Below are 25,379 nucleotides of genomic sequence, written 5' to 3'. Positions count from 1 at the left end.
ATACATAAGCTGACCGTGAACCAATGCCGCAGGTATGGTCGTAAACCCGGAAAGGAGGGAGCACAACTACTCTCCGAGATAATGCGGAGTCCCAGCAGGGAGGGGTCGAAAAAGGTTCCATGAGTCCCTTCTTAACGAATGTCCTCCAAAAATGCTCCGTACCACAAGAAAGAAGAGTCTCTTGGGGCTCAGTACAGCAGTCATGCTAAGACGAAAACTCCGCCGTCTCGAAAGAGTTAAACGTAGCACAATAATGCTAACGTATCGTCATGTGTACATTCTCCTAAATGCCGTTGCTTACCCGTGGAACTTAGTGATGAAGTTCTTTTTGTAACCACTGGTAACGGGACTGAGGTTTGCAATTTCGTAATAAAGTTTCTTTCACTACAGATTAGATTGGACTTTTTTTTTCGTCGGGAACAACGATTTGCTTCGTAAAAGCAAGAACTTCGTAATAACGTTGTTCTTATTAACGTGAGTCTACTGCACTGCGCTTACTCGCAAATGAAAATTACGGCTAAAATTAAGCGTTACTATCTTCTGAAGGAAAATAAACAAACCTCGGACAATCACACCATGCAGGGAGAGAAAAAGTAAATATTTTGCACAGGTTGTCAACCTGGTGATAGTAATTAGCCATATAAAAATTAATATCCCATTCATAGACAATAATTTAAATCCCCAAAATCCATACTAACAATTACGTGGACTTAAACCTGGCAACAAAAAAGTTGCAGTAAGTACACCCATGTCTCCTATAGCGCAATTTCGATTAACGCAATTTCGATAGAGCGCAAATTCGTTCCTCGTGGAAACATTGCAACGCAGTGTAGCCTAATCAAAAATCTTAAACGCTCTCATGATAAAACGTGAACTTGCGCTAAGTACACACGAAATTGCTATTATTTTACGCATATTAATATTATTGCTTGTCTCAAACCTTCTTTTTTGTTTATATATTAATCGAAATCCATAACTATTACTCGTCATTGGGTCCAGATAGCCGGACTACCGAAGTAATTTATCTCGTCTCCTTAACAGAATGAGTTAATTTAGATCATTAATTAAGCGTGGGGCTAATGGAAATGAGTTTTTTTTAAGCAATACTGGTTGAGACGTAATTTTTGCCGTCATAGGTTATCGGGCGATTGACTTTCAGGTAGAGGGTCTACGTTAAAGCCTTCAAGGTCATCGGTATTCACGGGGGAGAAATGGAACGGTGGCCGAGTTGCGCATGAATAGCATCAACATATAAGAGGGTCAGCTATAGAGTCTCAAACACAATAGCTTCGTTCCCTCCCCGCAGTCGTAGGCCCTCTGCATCTCAGGAATACGGTTCAGCAGTAGAAGGTGATTTCGATAGAGCCATGCAGAGTAAAAACCAAAAGAAAATGGCAAAAATAGGAATGCGGGTAGAAAAATCAAGAATTTATCAAGAAAAATCATAAACCTAGAAGAGAAATTGATATAGGTCAATTGCTTTGAAAATGGAGAGCGTCAAAGCGATATTGCGCGGAAGTTTAAACGCACCATGCCTTATTCTGAACAAAGACGAAGTTAAAACATCAGTGACCTCAGCCGCACCAACTTCAACCAAGAGGTCTACACTAACGGAAAGTTCATAGTGAATCTGTACAAAAAGACAAGAGAGGCATTCGCTCCGAGACATTTAGTGAAAGCTCCGGTTGGTTCCAGAATTTAAACGGCAAGCAGGTATTTTCAGTTCGGCGATATCAGGTGAATCTGCAAGTGTTGATAGAGCAGTCACCGCAACATTTTCTGATGAACTCCAAGCTGTGATTGAAAGTGGCTCCTTTCCCCCTCAACTAGTTTTTAGTGTTGACGAGATGATATTCTTTTGGAAAAGAATGCATTCTCGTTCATTCATTTTCAGGGAAGGAAAACCTGGGTCAGGTTTCAAGGCATTTAAAGACTGTTTCACGTAGCTGCTAATGACTCGGTGGACTTCAAATTAAAATGATTTATCATTCATAAACTCCGCTAGCTATGAAATGGCATTTAAAGTAGCATTTTCCTGTCATTTCGATGAGCGACAAAAGGGCCTGGGTGACAGTTGTTTTTAGACTGGTTTGAAAAATCGCCAACTGCCGGCAATGGATTACGAACCCCAGAGATAGCAGATGTTAGCCCACCCGCACGACAAGAGGGAATTTCAAAAGCACGTAAGAATTTTTTTTAACATGAATAAATCTTCAAATGCGTGCATACTATCTTTAAAGATGTTTTAAACTGTAAACATTTATATAAATAATGTTTTCTAAGGCTATTTATGGGAATATATATGTTTTAGAGGAAATTCAATACCCAAGACCAATGCTACCAGGAACGCATCCCTATCTTCCCAATGTTAAAACGCTCTCGTATAATGCAAATTTGTAAAGCGCAAACACCCCAAGGAACGCATCCCTTGCACTATACGAGACATGGGTGTATAGAGCTAAAACAAAATAACCTGAATCTTATATGAGAAGGTTTGACCTCAATATCGAAGGTGTTGGCAGCAAGACGTCGAACGACTATTTATACATTATTTACAACATCGTCTCGCTTGGACTTATACGTCCACATAAGATCTAGAAGGAACTAACTCAAGTCCTCATGTCCTGTCGTGCCGCCCCTTCAAGTGGACTTATTTCCTGGTGCGTGCTTATAATCTGTAAACGACTGCAACAATAACTTTTCTAAAAATGGAAAGGAGATCTACTAGAAAAAGAAATCCGAGACAGTCGATAAACAATGCGACTCAATTCCAACAGAGTGTGGGCGGGAGTCCTCCAGACGAATGACACATGACTAGAGATCCGTGAATTTCGCGAGATGCGATATCGCGAAATAACACGAAATGATGCAAAATCAGTAAATAAAAACAAAATTTTGCATTCTTTGCAATGTTAAGTAGATTAGCGAAAAATATCACATCTAATGAGTCATAATCTATTAAAGCCTAAACCTTCATTGTTTAATGCTGCCGACGTTCACTTGCTTAATTTCATTACGATTCCAAGGTCAATTGGCTCGTTTAGCCTCGCGCATAACGCATCCGCGTAATATCACGCACTGTAGTGATTTCTCCGCCAGAATTTGCCGTTAACTTTATCACAGCCTCTCTCTTCGATTCCCATGTATCAATCCTGAAATATTTAGAATGAGGCGCTTTCTCACCTGAAGAATTAGATACTATGAATTAAAAAAGTGAGGAAAGCAATTTAATGCGGCTGCGGAAGAGCGGAAATACAAGCTCACGCACCCAGTACGCGTCAATGCCGAGCATTAATTCCGGTGACTCACCACAACGACAGCGTTATTGGATAACTTGTTGCAGGTAAACTTTGAGTATGGGTCTAATGTAACAATTTCGTTGACTTAAACACGGCCGCTGGCTGGGACTGGACCGCCGTTCATGTCACGGCCCACTGCGTGGCAGAGAGTCGTCTCGTCTGAAAGGGGCCTGAATTTCACGGCGTAGTAACGTGAAACGGCGGCCGGCAAAAATTCGTTTCGTCAGAAAGCGGCCTCAATGTAGCACTGCCTGTATTTCACGCCGTAGAGGGCACAACACCGGGCCGGATTGAAATGGGCTCCGTGGTGACCATGGCGGCCATCAACTGCGCGATTCGATTCGTTTAAAGACATCCATTGACACGAATGGTTATTTGAAAGCACGAAGCGCTAGCAGTTGGGGGAAGGGAAGGAAGGAAATGAAAGGATAGGAGGAGAGGGGGTTCTCCTTATTAATGGATGGATCATCCGATATTCGGCTCTGCACTGAGCTACAATGCAAAAAAAAAATCATTTCGGCATTGGCCAAATCTAATATCTAATTCTTCTGGAGAGAAAGTGTCTCAATCTAGATGTTGCAGGATCGATTAATGGGAAATAATTTTTCAAGTTTCTTTGAATCCGATTATGTTTTATTACGTGTGATTCTTTTACTGCCTTTCCTGACTGATTGGCAACAGCTGTAATCAAAACTAAGCGATTTTGTTGTATCTAGCTGCTGTCCTACCTTCCCTCAACACCTGAGTGAGGGGTATCGAAAGGGAACCCACGACATTAAACATTTCGGCCAATTTGTAAGTTATACAGTACTACGGTTATACCGTAGCTACCCAGCACTCAGTTTGAAAACACCATCGTGACAGGTTGTATTTTGCGGTTGGACTGTTTTTTTTTATTGTAGTTCCAGCTTTAAATATCGAACGAAGAATGGGAATATTAAAATGCCAAAAGCTAGTGATGCTGTTCATACCAGGGCAAGTGAATTCAGCTCAGAAGGATTTAATGTGAAAGACAGAGTATTACTGTGCAAAGTTTGCGATAAAAGATTATAATTTGCAAGATGTGACACTTTGTTAAAGCACATCAATAGCGATATACACCCATGTCTCGTATAGCGCAATTTTGATTAGCGCAATTTCGATATAGCGCAAATTCGTTCCTCGGGGAAACATTGCAACGCAGTGTAGCCTAATCACATATTTTAAACGCTCTCGTGATAAAACGTGAACTTGCGCTAAGTACACACGAAATTTCTATCAATTAAGGCATATTAATATTATTTCTTGCCTCAAATCTTCTTTTTTCTTCATATATTAATCGAAATTCATTGCTGTGCAATTGCCAAAAGTATTACTCGTCATTGGGTCCAGATAGCCGGCCTACCGAAGTAATTTATCTCGTCTCCTTAACAGAATGATAATAAATAATTTAGATCGTTAATTAAGCGTGGGACTAGTGGAAATGAGTTTTTTTTCAGCAATACGATTTGAGACGTATTTTTGCCGTCGTAGGTTACCGGGCGATTGACTTCCAGGTAGTGTGTCTACGCTAAAGCCTTCAAGGTCATCGGCATTCACGGGGGAGAAATGGAGCGGTGGCCGAGTTGCGCATGAATAGCATCGACACATAAAAGGGTCCGCTATAGAGTCTCAAACACAATGGCTTCGTTCCCTCCCCGCAGTCTTAGGCCTTCTGCGTCTCAGGAATACAGTTCAGCAGAAGAAGGTGATTTAGATAGAGTCATACAGAGTAAAAACCACGAGAATATGGCAAAAAATAGGAATGCGTGTAGAAAAATCAAGAATTTATCAAGAAAAACCATAAACCTAGAAGAGGACTTGAGAGAGGTCAATTGCTTTGAAAATGGAGAGCGTCAAAGCGATATTGCGCAGAAGTTTAAACTCACGATGCCTTATTCTGAATAAAGACGAAGCTAAAATATCAGTGACCTCAGCCGCACTAACTTCAACCAAGCGGTCTACACATACGGAAAGTTCATGGTGAATCAGTACAAAAAGACGGAGTGGTAATCGCTCCGAGACATTTAGTGAAAGCTCTGGTTGGTTCCAGAATTTAAACGGCAAGCAGGTATTTTCAGTGCGGCGATATCAGGTGAATCTGCAAGTGTTGATAGCGCAGCCACCACAACATTTTCTAATGAACTCCAAGCTGTTATTGAAAGTGGCTCCTTTCCCCCTCAACTAGTTTTTATTGTTGACGAGACGATATTCTTTTGGAAAAGAATGCATTCTCGTTCATTCATTTTCAGGGAAGGAAAACCTGGGTCAGGTTTCAAGGCATTTAAAGACTGTTTCACGTAGCTGCTAATGACTCGGAGGACTTCAAATTAAAATGATTTATCATTCATAAACTCCGCTGGCTATGAAATGGCATTTAAAGTAGCATTTTCCTGTCATTTCGATGAGCGACAAAAGGGCCTGGGTGACACAATAGTTGTTTTTAGACTAGTTTGAAAAATCGTCAACTGCCGGCAACGCATTACGATCCCCTGAGATAGCAGATGTTAGCCCACCCGCACGACAGGATGGAATTTCGAAAGCACGTAAGAATTTTTTTTAACGTGAATAAAAGTCTTTGAATGCGTGAATACTATCTTTAAAGAAGTTTTAAACTATAAATATTTATAGAAATAACGTTTTCTAAGGCTTTTTATGGGAATATAGATGTTTTAGAAGAAATTCAATACCCAAGATCTATGCTACCAGGAACGCATCCCTATCTTCCCTATGTTAAAACGCTCTCGTATAACGCAAATTCGTATAGCGCAAAGACCCCAAGGAACGCATCCCTTGCGCTATACGAGACATGGGTGTACATGAACGTGCGAAAAGAAAGGGGACACCCGCAAAACAACAGCTATCATTTGAACACACAGTCACTCAGTCAAAGAAAGCAAAGGAGGAGCTTGTTGTTGCTACTACAGAAGCGTTTTTAAAGGCTTTATTTAGTGTAGAGAAACTTGACAATCCAAAAATTCTGGAATGGCTCACGAAGTATACATATAAGAGGTAGAGGGAATTTGCCGTTTGCCGATCGTATTCACCAAGACTACATATTTGAATAAGTACTCATGAAATGTGTATCGTAAAATAACAAAATGCCTATAATGTGGGAAAATTGTAGCATTATAATAAAACCGCCAACATTTTCTATAACACCGAAATCACATGGTTTTAAAACGAATTTTAGCAAAAAATAAAACCACTTCCACGGACCTCTACATATGACCTTGAGTACAGGGGCGCAGCTAGGAATTAAGGCCAGGGGAGGGGGGGGATTTATGTGCAACTAATACCGGGGTGTGTGGGGGTTATAGAATACCCACCAGGATAAGCGGTAGGTGCGAGATTTACAAATTGCGGAATTTTGTTCATTTTGTGGTGCTCAGGGGGGGTCAGGAAGGCTGACAATTTATTTAATTTATTTGGACAGCATCTACGTCCAAAACTAGTGTAAGAGATAGTGGAGATGTTTGCAATAAGTTTCTTTGAAGTATTTGCACTTTCTCTCTTATCATGTATAAACGGTACTTACTTTCTGAATATACAACGCAGGGGCGCAGCCAGGAATTAAGGCTGATGGGGATTTAGGTGCAACTAATACCAGTGCGTGTGGGGGTTGTAGAATACACACCAGGATAAGCGGTAGGTACTTAATTAATAAATTGCAGAATTTCAAGATAAATGGTTCAAAATGGTGAGTTTTACGGCTTTCTGAGGGATATTATATTTTATTGATCCTTATACTATTCTATTAGTAATATAGAATATCTTGTTTATACATAGTAATATCCTTTCCCTTGGGCTACAACCTTGTCGCGGTGGAAAGACTTGCACATTCCTATGACCCCTAGAGCTGCACTGGCGGGATTAATTCTAAATTATTCCCAGTAGGGCCACCCATGCCAGATAGGTCGAAGGGTAGGAACCAGATGAAAGGTAGTCCACGTGATGGTGTGACGTGAAAAACACTGTTGGAATGGAAGTGGCAAACCCCATCAACTATCTCTTCCCTGAAAACATGGAGTACAACCAAATGAGTCTCGGAATCTCATCGTCCGGGACCCATCCGCAAAGGGCGGGTGTCCGGCACAGCAGCGAGGTCGGCTTCGTCAACATGCGAATTCCTTGCAGAGACTTATCATCATCAGCAGCGGCAGCAATGAAGAGAGAAGAAAAGAAGACCAAGAAGAAGATGGAGAAAAAGAAGTCGGCTATAAAAGTAGGGACGTGGAATGTGAGGACAATGATGAGGGCGGGGAAGTTAGAAAATATCAAAAGAGAAATGGATGAAGGGAGAATAGATATCTTAGGATTATACGAGGTGAGGTGGAGGGATGGGGGAACTATTGGAGTGATGGGTATAGGGTTATACAGTAGAATCCTGATTTAAGGTTTTTCAGGGGGGACAAAATTTAAAACACTAAATGCGGAATAACACTAAATGAGGGCCTGCCATTTTTTTCAGGTTTTAGGGTCTGTAATGATTGGAATGGCTTTTTATGAATAAAAAATATTATTTTTAGTAACTAAAAGGTGCTGCATGCAGCAACAAATTCATTGATTAAATGTTCTCTGCCCAATGACGGTTGGATTATACTTTTCAGGAATCAGCTAAAAAAATGGGTAGTAAAAATAAGTAATGAGAGGATGACAATTGTTTTAATGAAATATATTAAGAAAATTATAAGATACGCAACTTAATAGCACTCCCACAAGGAATATTATTATGGACATTAGTGATTGTATTTTTACGCATATTTAAGTGGTCTCGATGAAATTTTAAATTTTTTTCTGTAATAGTGGCATGTAGGTGAATAAAGCATTTCTAATATAATAAAAAAGGTGTAAGAAGGTATTCGAAAAATCATCATTGCATCAATAAAGATGAGTGAACTAAAGGGACAGCAGAAGAACGCTAATTCCAAATTCTAAACTACTGAATATCTAGGAAAAGGGAGGTTTTCAGGAATTTTGCCATTTTAATGTTTTCTGTTTCCTCGGCGAAACGAGCGATTTATGAGCCTCCTGCGCGCACATTTTGGATTTCGAGGTAATCCAAAAAAGGAGAATCTTATTTCTAGTATGCCTACAAGTCGATGGTGATTCAACTGGATGATAACACCAGATTCGTTGTCATATATCTGCGGCCTTATGCAGGTCGAATGGAGCCGGGAGGAGTCGCTTACGCGGCCCGCTGATCACCTTGACACCTTGTTTCTCGGCAGCTTTTAATAAAATTTGGTTGGACCTTGAATAGCGATTAGCTAAACTCTGTTAAGTGAAAAGTTTTAATCTTCAATAGAACTGGATTTCATTGACAAATTGTCATTGCCTCTGGAGTTTGGCAACTTCGTCCGAGTTATGATGTCGAAGTCAAACACCAAGGGATTCCTGCTGGATTTTCGTATTTTTCCGCGCTCTATCCGCGATCTTTTTTTTTACGGTGATTATGCGGTGATTTTTCCCGGCATGAGCGATTTATTTAGAGTCATGGACCGTGATAGTTCGTCAGCACTCCGATTGTCATTCTCTTTTGACTTAAAATAGCCCCAGATAAATATCTTAGAATCGACAGCGATATCAACCAACCGCATGTCGGTAAATGGGCTCCGGGATATCTAAATCACGATGTAAAATGATGTGGTTCCATAGGAAAAGAATGCTCACGATCATGACAATGGAAACACTTCCTCGGTTCTTTCGCTCTTCCTCCGTGGAGACTGACCTTGGAATGGATTATAGAAAGAATCTTCTTGTGAACTGCGCAAATGATATTGGGCCTCCTCTTTTGAAAAGAGAAAGTAGCCGAAAAATATTGGGCTGACAATGGACTGCCTGTATGGAGTAGAGTTGAAAGGGGCATAAGCCATCAATTGAAAACATTAGGAGAAAACCGTCATTGCAGCGGCCCTCGGAGAATAACTTGTGTCATCAGTCGTCACGTATCATCGAAGTCAAGTTCAAGAAATGAAGGATATAGTAGTTAGAGGTTATTAAGGGATGACTTAGCTCCATTAGATCGCATCTGATTCAAAAAGTGCCTGGTGTCTGGATCAGAAGGGGAACGAAACATTACGAGAAGACAAATCACCCAGCTTGCGAGTTGAAGGTCCCAGCGCTGCATTCGCGGAAGAAAGCAGTTGAATAAGCGTCCCCCGGTAGATTCTATCGACTCTTGGTAAATGTTTACGGGACTCTTCTTGTTGATGAGCAGAAATTCAAAGATTTGGATAATCATTTGCATGAACCGTCATGAAAAAACGTTAAATCGGGCAAAAAAATCTTGTGCGGGAAAATTTTTTACGACCTTAAATGCGGAAAAACGCAAAATGCGGAAAAACGCAAAATGCTGAAACACTAAATACGGATTATTTTTACATTGTTATAATAGGGAATAAATCGGGACCCCAAAAAATAAAAGCTAAATGCGGAAAAACGTTAAATGCGAAGACGTAAAATCCGGATCCGACTGTATATAGTGGAGGGGAAGAAAGCCAGCGAGGGGTAGCTTTAGTATTAAATGGGAAGATAGGTAAGTGTGTGGTATGTATAGACCAGGTAAGCGAAAGGATTCTGGTGGTAGAAATTGAGGCGCGGCCCACCAAACTTGTGGTGGACCAAGTTTACATGCCCATTAGCAATCATAGGGAGGAAGAAGTAGATGAGGTGTATGAACAGCTCGAGGAAATAATTAGAGACACACCGGGTAAGAAAAATCTGGTAGTGATGGGGGACTGGAACGCTTCAGTCGGGGAAGGGAGAGATGGAAATGAAATAGCAGAATTTGGATTAGGAATTCGGAACAACAGGGGTGAGGAAGCAGCAGAATTTAGCAGGAGAAACAAGTTATTCATCACAAAAACGTGGTTCAATCATCATAAAGGGCGATGGTACACATGGAAAAGTCCAGGGGATGTGGGGAGATATCAAATAGACTACATTATGGTAAGACAGAGGTTTAGGAATAGTGTTATAAACTCTACAGCTTCCCAGCAGCTGATGCAGATTCAGACCACAACCTAGTACTTATGAAGTACAACGTAAGATTCAAAAGACTAAAGAAAGTTAGGAAGGCGAAGAAATGGAATTTAGAAGCGCTGAAGGGGAGTATGAGGAGAGAATATCAGGAACTAGTGGACATTAGTACAGTGGAACCTCGTTAAAGCGAGTACGGGCTATAGCGAGACCCCCGCTATTACGAGAGATAGCCGATGCACCGTCAATCGATCCTATAATGAGCATGTTAAAAAATTCGTTTTAACGAGGCCCTTTTGGTGTTGGCTCTCGCCATAGCGAGGGTTTCACCGCCGGAAAAAACTTAAACCAAGATTTCTTAATCTCTGTATTGCTAGCGATCTGTTAGAAATGAAGTTAATGGAGTGCTCATATTCATGTGGTAAACTGCAGAAACAAATGCGATACGTTATTTCACCCATTGTCGCTTAACCGACAGGAACAATAAACATACACCAATGGAAACATTTGAGGCATTAAATAACCGCGATACAGTTTTATCAGTTAATTTTTGAATTTTCAATGGAAAATACCAAAATTTTAGAATGATTACGTAAATGCGCTAATTAAGTGCATAGAAAAATGGCTTCTTCGGTTGTGCATTGGCATAATGATTGACAAAACAATGCTTTGCATGATTTTTATTCAGTGTAGCGCTTATAAATTGTTTGAATAGTTAGTCGTAGTTTGAGTAAGGAAATTAAGTGATTCAAAAAAACATCGGCTTTTGTCTGGATTTATGCTTACGTTTATCGGATAGAAATTAATCTGTCGCCGCACCACTCCTGTTCCTGTATAAGTGTTCGCAACAGGTATACATATTGGCTATTATTTGCTCCACCTCCGGTAAAGCGACAATTCGATATAACGAGTGTTTATTGGAGCACCGTGGGGTGTCGTTATATCGAGGTTGCACTGTATATGGGAGATTGAAAGTACGAAGACTGTTAAGGAAAGATGGGATAATATTAAAACAGTAATAGTCAAAGCGGCTGAGAAGTCAATTGGTTACGTTGACAGTAGAAGGATAACGAAGCCGTGGATAACGGAGAACATGATAAGGGAAATGGAGGAGAGGAGGAAGTGGAAGAACGTGGACACAGAACAGGGCAAAAGAATGTATAGGGAACTAAATAATCGATTACGACGTGAAACTAAGAGGGCAAGGGAGGCTTGGTGGAAAAGACAGTGTGAGGAAATGGGAAAGTTTCAGAAGGAAGGAGAGGTAGGCGCGTTATATGGCAAAGTTAAGTCGCTATGGGGCGGAAAAAGAGAGCAAACCATGCCTAAAATTAAGGCTAAAGATGGAAGGATGCTAACCGAGCGAGAAGAGGTACAAAGCAGATGGAAGGAATACATGGAGGATCTTTATAAAGGAAGGAAAAGACCGGAGAGATTGACTTTAGAGGATGAAAGTGAAGTGGGGGAGGATAATCTTGGGCCGGGGATATTAGATTCAGAATTAGAAAAAGCACTTCGTAATACGAAGACCAGGAAAGCAGTAGGCATGGACAATATCCCGTGTGAGCTCCTGACGAATCTAGGGAAGGAAGGTAAGAAAAGGTTTTTCGAACTAGTACGCAGGATCTATGAGGAGGGATGTTGGCCGGAGGATTTCGTGAAGACGGTTTGAATTCCACTACCGAAAAAGAAGAAAGCTGTGGAATGCGGAGATTACAGGACTATCAGCCTAATATCGCAAGCGGCAAAAGTGGTGCTTAGGATATTGAACAGACCAATGGAGGAGAGGGCAAACGAGTATTTGGGCGAAGATCAGTTTGGTTTCAGAAAAGGGAAGTCAACTCATGATGCAATGAGGTCCCTAGTCGAGAGGAACCTAGAATATGAGCAGGACGTGTATGCCTGCTTAGTGGATTTTGAAAAAGCTTTTGATGGAGTGAACTGGGTAAAGTTATTGGATATTCTCAAGAAAATAGGTGTAGATTGGAGGGATAGGCAACTGATTCGTAATCTATATATGGCCCAGACTGCGCAAGTGAGGATAGCGGACGGAGAATCTGGGTGAGCAAGAATGGGACGAGGAGTGAAGCAAGGCTGTCCTCTTTTGCCGCTGCTCTTTAATATGTACGCTGAAGAGATGGTAAGGGAAGCGTGGGATGAATTAGAAGCAGGAATAAAAGTAGGAGGAATGATGTTCAAATCAGTGAGATTCGCAGATGATCAGGCGTTGATTAGCCAGTCAGTGAGGGGGCTTCAGGCTCTAGTGGATGCGTTATACAACCGTTGTGAGAATATGGGATGAGGATTAATCACAAGAAAACTAAGGTTATGCAGTTTTGTAAAGCATCACTAGCGAGGAATGTGAGACTTATGATAAAAGTGGGTGGTGAAAAACTTGAGCTGGTTGAACATTTCAACTATTAAGGGAGTACGTTAGAGGAAAACGGATACAGTAGTAAGGACATCAGGAAGAGAATTGCATTAGCAAAAGAGGCGTTCATGAACAGGAAGGAGCTTCTGAGAGCATCGTTATCTAAGAGTTTAAAGAAAAGGTTAGTGAAGAGTTTGATCTCGAGTGTGACGCTCTACTGTGCGGAAACGTGGACATTGAGGAAAGACGACGAGAGAAGATTGGAGGCATTCGAGATGAGGGTACGGAGAAGAATGGAGAGGGTGAAATGGACAGAGAGGAAAAGGAACGACAAAGTGCTGGACATGGTGGATGATGAGAGGCAGCTTTTAGATGAGGTATGGAGGAGACAGAAGGTATGGATGGGAGGGGTACTTAGTGAGGAGGGGATGTTGAAAATGGTGTTAGAGGGTAGAGTGTTAGGGAAAAGAGGGAGGGGAAGGAAAAGAATAGGATTTTTAGATGGATTGAAAGGGAGTAGGCCTTACTGTGAGTTAAAGAAGGCAGTGCTGGAAGGAAAGGGAGGCTCCCAGATCACTTCTTGAGTACTCCATGGAAACCTACCTTAATCGGTAGAATACTGTAATAATAATATAGAATATCTTATCCAATTAAGTAAAATGGATTAAACTTCAAAATTTCCCTGAGCTCTGGGGGGTTTTTATCCCCCAAAACCCCCCCTCGCTGCTTGAGTACGCAGTAATAAATACTTTCCAAAAGTGCTCCAAATCTGGGAATCTAGTTTTTCGTAATGTGCTCATTTACATTCATGGCTAATTTTGTCCGCAAAGGGGCCATGACTCGTAAAACCAACACGGCGTTGTCAATCATACCTTTGGGATGGAATCAGATGCAGCAGGAGCCAATGGTGGGGAGACAGCTTGCGTGGGCGTCGCCGCAGCTGGGATCTGCGCCGGTTGTTCTTTGGGGGATGAAGTTGGAGGCGTGACAGCTGCCTTGACGACACGCGGTTTACCTCTGGCGTCGTGGTTGTTACGGATTGGGATGCGGTGGAGGTATCCATAGCCAATGCCGCAACCAACACTAGAAGGGAGAGAAAACGATCGAAATTCATTCCACCACTCAATACAACAAAAAACCAACAGCAAATGTCTGGAGTTTTAATGCAACGTCTTCAGTTTTCCCAGTGAAGAATATGGATGAGGCCTTGCTGGGTTTCACATTGGTTACGTTGTCATACACTTTACAGCCAAAAGAATACGAGAACAATGACATTATTACACAAGAATAGCCATGAGAAAAAATTCCCCTGGACCGGGAATCGAACCACGGACCTTTGGCTTTCCGGGCCACTTCGCAGACCGCTTTAATTCCCATGGCAATTATACCGAGGCTCACGGCACTAGGTGTTAGGTGATTGAGAACCAATAGTTAGGTTAAAGAACATGGATAGCATAGTGGTTCGATTCCCGGTCCAGGGTAATTTTTTCTAATGGCTATTCTTGTGTAATAATGTCATTGTTCTCATATTCTTTTAACTGCAAAGTATATGACAACGTAACTGATGTGAAATTATCTCATGCTATCCACACATAAGTACAATGCATTTAGAGCACTAGGTATTCCATAAATTATCAAGTTCAAAGAGAACCACCACGTACTACAGTTCAAAACAAGCACACTCATTTATCTCTACAGCTGTAAGTTGTTTCCATGCTGGCGAGCTATAGTCTAGGTAAAAAAAACAAGCCTCAATTAAGTTATCATTTTCTCGATTATACTACTGAGATTTTCCTCCTTTCCAACATTTCTACATTGATCACCTACATCAGAAAACACAGCCATATACCATGCATCGGAAAGAAGAACACAAACCATGATAATCACGAAATCAACACGAACGTAGACACGACCCTAAATCAGTTAGTGGGAGTTTATGAGTTTTGCCTAACTTCACGAATTTGAGGGCTGTAAAATCCTCTATATAAATATTGTTCTAATGTGACTGAGATTCGTGATGGCGAATATTTAATAACGCTTCTTCACAGAAAATAACTTTAAGGCTAGTTCACAGGTGATAGCTCATGAAACAACGTCATGAAACTTCGGTTTTTGGAATTATCATATTATAAAATTATACTTGTATCATTATACCTATTTTGCCGTCTTAAATACATGAAATAAGACCGTGATCACCATTGTGCGTACGTCAGCTATTTAACTATAAGGTTCTAAATATGCCAGCTGCAGCTGCAATCCTTGTAAATTGAGGATAAACATGACTCGAAATAAGGCCGAGGCCTACGTCGCTTTGATATTTATTCCGTTTAGGGCGGCCTCGAAACAGTGACAATAAGCTTCGTGGAATTGCAACCTACGGAAACGTGGAGGCTTGAACGCCGCCACCTCGACATTGTCGAGGATTCGACACAATCAAGGCCTTCATGAATAAGGCCCAGGGCAGGGATTATAGATTTAGTAACAACTTAAATTTCTTAATGACGTTCCTTTAACTATAGATTGGATCGGCTCCTACACCGGGACCAACGATTTGCTTCGTAAAAGCGAGACCTTTGTGATAAGGTTGTTGGCTAGAGTGCTGAATGTTCACTTACCTCCCCTCTCCACCCCATCCCGAGTTGGGCGTGATTGTCACCTCACGGCAAGCGTCCTCCTGCGTGTTGTACACGTACAGCTTCAACGCACGCCCCTCGTGGGCCTCAATCAGCGAGAACAAATCCTCTGCAACAAAGACAAACACATGTAACACTTTCTGCAACAGACGCAATCACTTTCATAAGTATCTTGAGAAATAAGGCCATTTTATGCTCTTTATACTGAGTCAATCTGTAATAACACATGTTTAATCCAGCGATTTATTCCAATTCTAAAGGCCATTTTACACAGAGCACATAATTGTACAATCTTACGCACATACGGAGGCGTAATCAATATTTCGTCGTGTATAGCGGAGTATTGCTAGAATAAATGTGAGGATGCATGGATGCGAAACGGCAAAATAACCTCTGCTCTTATCACGAGCATGCATTTTTGCAATTTCAACAAACATTTTCAGTGCTAACCTGCAAAATGAAGTGCCCCATGTAAAATGACCTTTAAGAGAAAATGGCATTTCTTAACTTAGCCACCACCATCAATATCATCTCACTTCCAGCACGCTTTTTGAACAGGCATCTACAATTTTGTGCTCAGAAAGGTCAAAATAAGGGCTGTTGACCGATTGCAAAACAAAATACCTCTCGACATAAAACAGAGGGGCTGGAGTGGCTCTGGCCAGCCCAAACCACCCCTGGTGATTACCACCAGGGGCGGTCTGGCCAGGTCAGCCAATCGGCAATCGCCTTGGGCCCTGAGCTTAGGAGGCCTCCACAATGCGCTTGTCTATCGTGAAGCCTATACGTAAGATGTAGTAAAAAATACAGTAAAACCTCACATTAACGAACTCCCGCTAAACGAAGAACTCCGTTCAACAAACAAATGCTATTGGTCCGGCCAATTGCCAATGTAAACACGGTAGTGAAAAACCCCAATGAACGAACTCCTCTTTTACGAAACCGATTTTTGAAAACCGATTAAAAAGCACGCGAAGTGATTGAATAATACGCACTTAGGCTTCCTAATTGTGGTCTCTGGCCTGCAATTTGCATTGCAATTGAAGAAATCAGCACTGTTTTGAAGCGTGCAAAGGTAGAATGAAGATAACGCATGCAGACTTGCTTCAATTTCCGTGCCCCTAGGATGATGCAACGTGCGTATCACATCCGGGGAACGAACTCCCGATCAACGAAACGGACAAATTTCGGTCCCTTGAGTTTCGTTAAAGAGAGGTTTCACTGTACTCAGATTACTAGAACCAAAGTTATTTTGCAATCATAACATTCTACGCACTCATTTCTTGTTTTATTTATAACATACTCAGGGTATCAATATCATATAAAATAAATTAAATAAAGTGTTAAGAAGATAGAAGAGACCCAGATGCTTTTCTGAAAGGACTACTCACAACAGTTATTTTTAGAGATAGGTCGCTTCCGCTACACGGCTCTCGGTACTGCCGGTTCTTGGTTCAAATTTCTACCGTGTCAAATACAGACAATGCTACACTGAGGCCGCTTTCAGACGAAACGACTTCTTGCCAGCCGTGATATTCAGGCGGTGTTCAGAAAATGCGACTCTATGCAACACCCTGTGGACTGCAATGAACGGTGGCCAGCGGAAAATCTTTTCTAGTGAAAGTGGTGTTACAATTGAATCACGTACACGTACAGTAAATCTTCGACATACGAGCAAGATATGTTCCGAGAAATTGTCATAAGTTGATAAACCTATGCAAGGCATCGAAAGGTGTTTGTTATCCTGCAGAATGCAACATTGCATTACACTTTAGCGTTAGCTCACGTCCGCTCAGTTTATCCATGGTGTCGCTGTTCTGGCGTAATGAGCAGTTTATTGTTGAGGTTATAGGAACTGTGACAGTGAAGCATGCAAGTGAGATGTCAATTTAAGCTGCATCGCAGAATACAGAACATATTTTTAACTGACTCACTAGTTACAACAAATTAACCGATGATGTCATCAGATGTTGGGGGAGTTCCTCTATTGATCAAGATGCTATGAAGTATGTAAGCTGTGCTCCAAGCATATTTCGCGTGGCCAATCAAATTCAACCACTACTTTTCGTATGAAGATTTTCACAGATTCTTTTATCAATGTTGGTGGTGGTTTTCGGGAATTGCTGCGTAGGTAAGTAACATTTTTACACTCAAATAACGTTTCACTCCTCCTACAGGGAGCGTTATCAAGAGAATGGGAGGGAAACCGTTCTCGTCCTGAGCTTATATTATAGGTTTCGTTAACCCATTGTTGACCTGATTTTGAATTTTAGGCGATAGCCGTCAGTCATTAGATTGGGCCAGGAACCCTCTCCATATACGGCTGAGGTTATATATCCATCCTCCCTATTGAAGTTGTTGTGCCTTTTAGCTATCTTGACGGATTCACGTATAAGACGTGGATGATATTCTTCCCTCTTTGCCCCCGTGCAGCGTTAAACATTATTTTATGCCCAGGGCTGGAGGCGTAATGTTCAGCGACAGCTGATGCGTCCCACTGATGTAGTTTAAACACTATTTCATGCTCTTTAAGCCTTTGGGAGATAAAACGCTTGCGCTGTCCCACGTAGCTTCTGCTGCAGCAGCAGGGAACCTCATACACTCCCATGGATTGAAGGGGAGGATGGCTATCCTTCAGTGAAGGTAGGATATTTTGAATTTTCTTCACCTTGCAGAAGCCAGCCTTGATGTAGCCTTTTCGTAGGATTCTAGCGATTCTATCGGTGACCCCGGAGATGTATGGAAGTTTCGTGTGTGTTAATGGCTTCTTCCCTTTGTGGTCGTCATCTTGAGGCGGGTGTCTTTCTTTCATCGCTCTTTTTATGAAAGAGACACTGTAACCATTACCTTTCAGTGCCCACATAAGGTGTTGCATTTCACCACTGATATGCTCCGCATCACACACGATTTTGGCTCGGTGGTTTAGCGTTTTGAAAAGGCCTGCGTCATTAGCGTATGGAGAGGGTTCCTGGCCCAATATAATGACCAACGGCTGTCGTCAAAAATTCAAAATCGGGTCAACAATGGGTAACGAAACATGTATAAGCTCAGGACGAGAACACTTTTCCTCCCATTCTCTTGATAACGCACCCAGTAGGAGGAGTGAAACGTTATTTGAGTATGAAAATGTTACCTACGCAGCAATAGGGTGGTTTCCTATTACTTTTTATTGCCTAAATCGAAAGATTATTTCTACTGGAGAACGTATTTCTCGCTTTTAGATTTTTAAATGACTATATATCTATTTTTCGCGATTAAATGAAAAGTGAAAAATTTCAAGCGCGCGAAAACGCGACGCGTAAGTAGGTATGATGGGAAAAAGTCCGTGCGACGAATTTCTGGTTCCCCCTCCCGCCTTGTGAGGTGACCTTGATCGAGGCTCTGAGCGCTGATAGGACGCAGGATGCTAGCGGGTACCTGAGTATCTTGCTGGCTGGTAGCGCTTGGCATAAAAAAGGTTTATTTATACATTATCAAACGAAGAAAACTTTCCGACCTTAGCCAGTTTTAATAGGTGATTATTAAGACATGTTTCCCTGAGCTCTGTGCCTCATGCATGCATTGGTAACCTCAGACGATGTATAACTCCTATCCCCTCGTGTAGAAACTAGGTCCCTGTGACGTCACGTGGAGTGGAATCGCATGGGCACCAATCTGGCCTTTTTCGAATGAGGATAAAATTTGACCCTTGCCATTCGTCTAAACCGGTATTTCAAAAACCAAATAATTTGTGTATTATGAATACACTAATGGTGGGTAACGAATCGCAATCAATGCCTTTCGTTTTCATTGATGAAGGAAACTACCCTATTCCTGAAAACCACCACCAACATTCAACCACTACTGTTTACACTGAACGCCTGTTCAGTACTGCAGGCAATATTTCTACCAAAAAAGAATAAATAGGGTAAAAATGTTGAATTTTTAAAGTCAAGACCTGGAGAAAGAAAGTGTGGCTACCTGATGTAATGTGAAACATTGGTCGATCATGCATTCTTTATCAACGTGTTATTTAAACTTTTTTTAATATGAAAATAAAATTACAGAGACAATCTTAAGATTTTTTCTACAGAGCTTTCCTGCTAATTTAATTCTTTAGTGAAATTATTGTCATTCACTTCCTGTGGTTGTTCATCAAAATTTGCCATTAATTCAGATAATAATAGTTCATCCTTGGAGCCGAGTATCGAGAACCGAGAACCGATGGGAGAGAATCGGACTAGTACCGAGAACCGAAAAAATTTAACTCTCACAGCATTTTTCTTAAGAAATCACTTTTTTATTAACTTTTATCTTGACTTGGGCCCCCAATCACCCCACACAATGCTTACCGCTCTCGTGAAGAACCGAGTCGGCTCCGATGATGTAATCCTCGAAAGCTCTCAGTCCGGCCTCCTCGGCTGGCGACGATGGGTTCACCTCCTGGTGGCAGACAAAGGAATCACAAACATTATCAACAATCAACAATTAGGAATAGCACTGTATTTTTCATTGTCCTGCAATTTGGAATAGGCACCTTCCCAGATTGACTTCATCTCATTCGAGTGCAAATGACGATACCTTTTTCAACAAATAACCTATCCTCAAAGGTACTTTTTATTCAAGATCAACCGACTAATACCCTTTCAGACTAGAAGATTTTTAAAGACTTTAAAGTACATAATATTAAAAAATACAGTGGAACTTGTTTAGTACGTTTCTGAAGGGACCACAAAAAATGAACGTACTAACCAGGAAAACGTGCTAACGAGGAAAGTAAAAAATAGCAGTCGGGGTTATTGCAATCTGTGAAAAAGTCGTCATAATTACAATTACTATCGGTAGTTCTCGTAGGATCACCTTCCTGAACTCTTTTCACCTTTAAAATAAAGAAAATGGGCGCTACATTGAAAATCAATACCATGTGAATAAAAATCACAATGTTTTATAGATTTCCCAAAGACAATTACATGAAAACGGCGTCTTTCTCCCGTGATTTATCCTATATGTATTTATAGAAAGAGGACAAGTAAAGCTAAGTCATTTCTTTTTTGTCACAGCATACTCGGAGAATATAACAACAACCCTGAGTATGTCAACGGGTTGTTTTTAAACATCATAAAAATTGGACAAAATTATATTAACCTTAAATTACGGCAACAGCCGTAAACATTCGCTTCTGGAATAAAGCCATATCGATTGTTATATCGATCGATATATCGAATAATAACACGCAAGATTATTGGATTACGACGTAATTACAAGAAGATTTTATATTATACATTTGAAATTAACTTTAAAAATTTGTTTAATGACGTCTGCTTTCGTGCCGAGATCAAGTATTTTTAAGCTAAGCTTCGCGTGGAGATTTAGAGCATCGTCTGCTCCCGCAGCAGTAGTCAAATACGCACGTACTCCGTCGCATTGACGTCGTGCAGTACTGCTTTAGATAAAGTGGGAATTGGATAAGACTCATTTCTTCATCATGATAACTCGTGCAATAGCAACAATTGCCCACTCGTGAAATTTGTGCGCAGTGGGCACTCCAGAGGTAACAGAAGGTGAGGAGCTCGGGGTGGGGAAAATTGGGCCTTCTCATTGGCTGCAGTTTTGCATAGTCAGACATTCCTGATAAATTTTATTATTCATCACGTCATAAGAATTGAGAAATACATTTGGATAAATCACAGTTGAAGAAAGATATGTGGAATGAATGCAAGAATGTTAATGGCTAGTAATAATAAATTAAATCATGAATTCGGAGCTTTACGACCCTTAAGAAGATACTGGAGAACGAATTGCGGGTTGCGTCACGGCTAGCAATTGAGCGTACTAACCAGGAAAGCGCAATTTTTTCAAACGTACTAACCAAATACTTTTGCCTGTATTTTGTTCCGATGGTACCGGGACCGAGAGAAATCGTCGTACTAAGGAGGAAAACGTACTAAGGAGGAACGTACTAACCACGTTCCACTGTAGCAATAAAAAGCAAGAAGTATCATTCAACTTTAAATTGAGTCCATAATTTAGTTTAAAGTTGAATAAAGGAATTAGATTTCATATTTCATTCAGGAATGGCAACAGTAAATAATTATAAATAGCTCTCTTAAAGGCTGATAATGTTTTTTCAGCACGAACATTCACTGGTAATTAATACTACTTACAGGAGAATGAGACTTGCAAATTCACTAAGAAGTCTTCTCAGCCAAATCTCATGAATACATGAGAGAGTATTAAAGTGTTCGTGCACTAAATACATCACATACATACTTCAGGATTACGAATTAAACCAAGTCTTATTTTCTTAAAATAATCATTATCGTTTTAACGTTAGGAGATACAATCGAAGGAAAATACAAGGATAGTGCTAAATTTGAGTAATTGTGATCATAAAAGGTCACTGGTGTACAACTTATGTCTGCTAAGACTTTTAACACTGAGTGCTAACCGCTTAATATTATGCCGCGCGAGGTGTTGCAGAATTTGCGGGAGGCGTAATATTACGACGGGCATTTTGTTTACATTGTGGCGGCTCCCGCCTCAAAGTTACGCAGCTGGTATTACTCAGATTCATGCATTTGCTCTTATAGGTGAAGTTAATGCCACAAGTCATATATTTCGTCATATTTTTTTTCCTTCAAGACAAAATGTGTCTGAAGGTTTGGAAATCCCTACCTCGTTCATCATTTGTGTGTTCTTTCGCCAGTGATCATGGAGCGAAATCTTGCCGACGAAGACATTGCCAATCATTGAATTGTTTCGACAGCGATGATAGTGAAAGTGATTTTGATGACTCAGATTGCGATGCTGATTACATGCCCAACAAAGATAGTTCAACAGGTAATTTCCATTTCTTGCGTATAGTAACGCAACCCGCGTGACCTTTTTTTGACTTCTTTTACATATTTTTTTGCGCAGTATTTATTCGTACAATTACTGTTTTTCATTGTTCATATGATATTTATTATTAGACTGAAGGTTTGAACGAACCAGAAATGGTGCAACAACTAAGTAAGCGAGGAGAAGCTCAAAAAACAATGTGCAATCATAGAGGTGCACCTAGAGGAAGACGGTCAACTAACAGAGGAGCGGGCCCGGGAGATATTTGGAGTGATATTGACGCAGTTCCCAAGGTTTTTATTTAGCATATATGGAACTTAGCTACTTTTCGAGCCTCTATTCTAACGATAATCATTCCATCCTTGGAGTAAGTAATCTTCACTGGTGACTATGGTGTGAAATCAAATACTGGGCTAAATAGTTCAAGTGAGATGATGAATTTTTTGAACATTTTTCGACATTGATTTGATAAATCGTATCAAGGAACATACGAACTTATATGCAAGGCAAAGAATCGCAAAACTGAGGAGAGGGAACATACTATCCGCAAAAAGCAGATTGCAATCCTGGAAAACAGTGACTCAAGGTGACGTAAAAAAGTTTCTTGCCGTTATAATGCACATGAGCTTTAGCAAACGTCCTCGTATCCCTGATCATTGGAGTACTGATCCAGTCTTGGCGTGTGGCTTCTGTCCTGGTGTTTTTTCTAGAGATAGACTTCTTTCAATCTTAGGAAATTTCCATCTTGCGGACAACCAATTATTCATTGAAAAAGGCGTAGACGGTCACGACCCCCTATTCAAAGTGCGTCCATTGCTCGAGGATTTTCGAAATAAATTTCAAAAATCCTACCAACCTGCGGAGGATATAACTGTAGATGAAGGAATTTGTCCCTTTCGTGGTAGGTTTAGCTACAAAGTGAACATGCCTCAGAAGCCAAGCAAATAAGGCATAAAACTCTACATGCTCCCAGAAGCAAGAAGTGGTTTTGTTTGGAATGTGGATGTGTTTCATGGCCAGGAAAACTCTGGATTGGCTATAGTCAAGAGACTTTTGGCTACGCTTGCTAAAAAGGGTCACACATTATATACAGACCGATTTCACACAAGCATTGCCCTGGCCCATGAATTGGAAAGCCTTCAAACGGGATTAGTAAGTACTATCATGAAAAATAGGGTGGGGATTCCATTGGCGATAAAAAATGCTCGCCAATCTCATGGAGAGCATGTTTTCACGCGACATGAAAATATATTAGTCCAGCGTTGGAAAGACAAACGTGATGTGTTTCTGCTCTCCACTAGACATACAAGTGACATGATCACTTTCAAAGATCGCAGAGGAAGGGAGAAAACTAAACCTGCGATAGTAATAGACTATGATAAGAAAAAATTTGGTGTAGATCTAATTGATCAACTAATGAGTTACGGTGCCCTGGATCATCGATCAGTGAAGTGGTGGCGTAAGCTGGCATTCCACCTAATAGTTATGGCAGTGACAAATGCCACAATCATGTACAATCAGTTAAGCCAAAAATCCGTTGCAGTCACCTATTTTACGCAAAAAATTTGTTCGGAGTTAGTTACATTGGAAGACGAATCGCCCATTGAAAACGCCAGAGCCAAGATAACTAGAATATCTGAAAAGCATTTCATTGAAAAAATACCGGTACCATCAGGACAAAAGAAGGCTCGAAAGAGGTGTAGGGTGTGCTTCGAAAAAGGGCGAAAAACGACTGGGAAAGCTGCCAGAAAATGTACTTCCTATCAGTGTAGTACATGTAAGATTGGTCTCTGCATAGAGCCATGCTTCCAGCTTTTCACACAAGGAAGAACTTTACAATATAGCTATTATAATTGGATTTTTATTATTGTTCAAATATTCATTATTATCATTTTAAATGTTGATTACTATTATAATTTCAAATATTGGTAATTACTATTTCAAATTAGTGTGTTGTGATTATTTTATAAATAAATTTATGAAAAACAATGATTTTTCAACTTTTTGAAAATACAAATACAGGCTTTCTTTTAGCTTCCGCAGTTTCTTTATGCATTATGATATACAAAATATTTCCATGTGAATTCAAAAGATAAAAGTATGGTCTTAAAACTAATGCTATTCACTCATGCATATCTTAAAAATTCTTTTTGTAACATCGCTTTGAAAAGTGCAAAAAATAGCCAGCACTGGGGTAAAGACCTGGTGATATTCACCCAGCACCCTAAGTGTTAAAGATTAATAAAATTAAGCGTCATTAAGCATCAACTGAAATTGGTTGTTTGATTCTTACCAGCACGTGCCAAACGTTCTCGTTGGCTCCCTCGAAAGAGCAGAAGCGTATCGAGATGCCCAACAGCCCCTGTCCCCCCCAACCCTCTCCAGGCCGCACGATGACCTCGCGCACGCTCTGCGTCTTGCTGCTGTAGACGCACATCTTCGCCTCCGTCCCCACCGCATCACGCAGGGCCTCCTTCAGCATCTCATTGTCCTGGTCCTGCAACAACAGTCACCACACTAGTTATTTTGTTAACCCTTTAACTGCACAAATAATCTGAAATAGGCTACTAAGGGTTCCTGGCGGGCAATAAAAATAAAAAGAGGAGTAAAAGATGTCCGCATGACATCTACTTGTCAAAGGACGAACTTCTGAGCACCTACGGACTCAGAGAGTAGAAAAATAGTTTAAATCGTCGATAGACGATGGGAGCAGGCTACGGGTTAAACACTTGAAGGACCAGAAAAATCATTTTGGTGGGCAACCCCTACTAAAACTTGATGGTTTCAGGCTTAACTTTGTGAAAATCCATAGTAAACAATTAAAAAGTTAATGTACGTTGCCAGGCTCCCTTCTCCTCGTCCGCAGGAGTATCCTTCCTTCATTTCAATGCACACGTCGACTGCCCAGGGCACTGTCGTCTTCCTCCGCCTAACGTTTTTGTTATCGTGTGGAAAATCCATAGAGGAAAAAAATCATTCGCCTTGACCGGGATTCGAACCCGGATCCCTCGATTTCCGGCCGAGTGCTTTAGCCAGTTAAGCTACCGAGGCGTTATTCTCCCCTGTGGAAATTTGTGGACTGTACCGGACAAGGTGGTATGGACTGCTGAGCATATTATGCGACTTGCAGTCCAGGTCCTGCGCATGGCACCACAGACGGAGAGCAAAGCCCGAAATTGAACAATTTGAACCTGAAGATGCTGCCTCAGCAATGACACCTATCGTCTTAAATAAACTGTGTGAAAAATGAAAAAGTAC

General features: G+C 40.9%; 1 protein-coding gene across 2 annotated transcripts in view; it reads right to left on the bottom strand.

The window, feature by feature from the left end:
* The window catches only part of LOC124170121 (Golgi reassembly-stacking protein 2-like), a 116,149-nt gene that overhangs the window by 76,163 nt on the left and 14,607 nt on the right, over positions 1–25,379 (bottom strand). For both annotated transcript variants that reach the window (XM_046548809.1, XM_046548808.1), the window contains exons 3-6: positions 24,415–24,618; positions 19,634–19,724; positions 15,285–15,411; positions 13,542–13,752 (exon numbers count right to left, since the gene is read on the bottom strand). In XM_046548809.1, the coding sequence (XP_046404765.1) occupies positions 13,542–13,752; positions 15,285–15,411; positions 19,634–19,724; positions 24,415–24,618 (633 nt within the window). The remainder of the gene's footprint in view (positions 1–13,541; positions 13,753–15,284; positions 15,412–19,633; positions 19,725–24,414; positions 24,619–25,379) is intronic.

Source organism: Ischnura elegans, chromosome 13, assembly GCF_921293095.1.
Source record: "Ischnura elegans chromosome 13, ioIscEleg1.1, whole genome shotgun sequence".
Classification (NCBI taxonomy): domain Eukaryota; kingdom Metazoa; phylum Arthropoda; class Insecta; order Odonata; family Coenagrionidae; genus Ischnura; species Ischnura elegans.
This window is presented reverse-complemented; position numbering and strand designations above follow the sequence as displayed.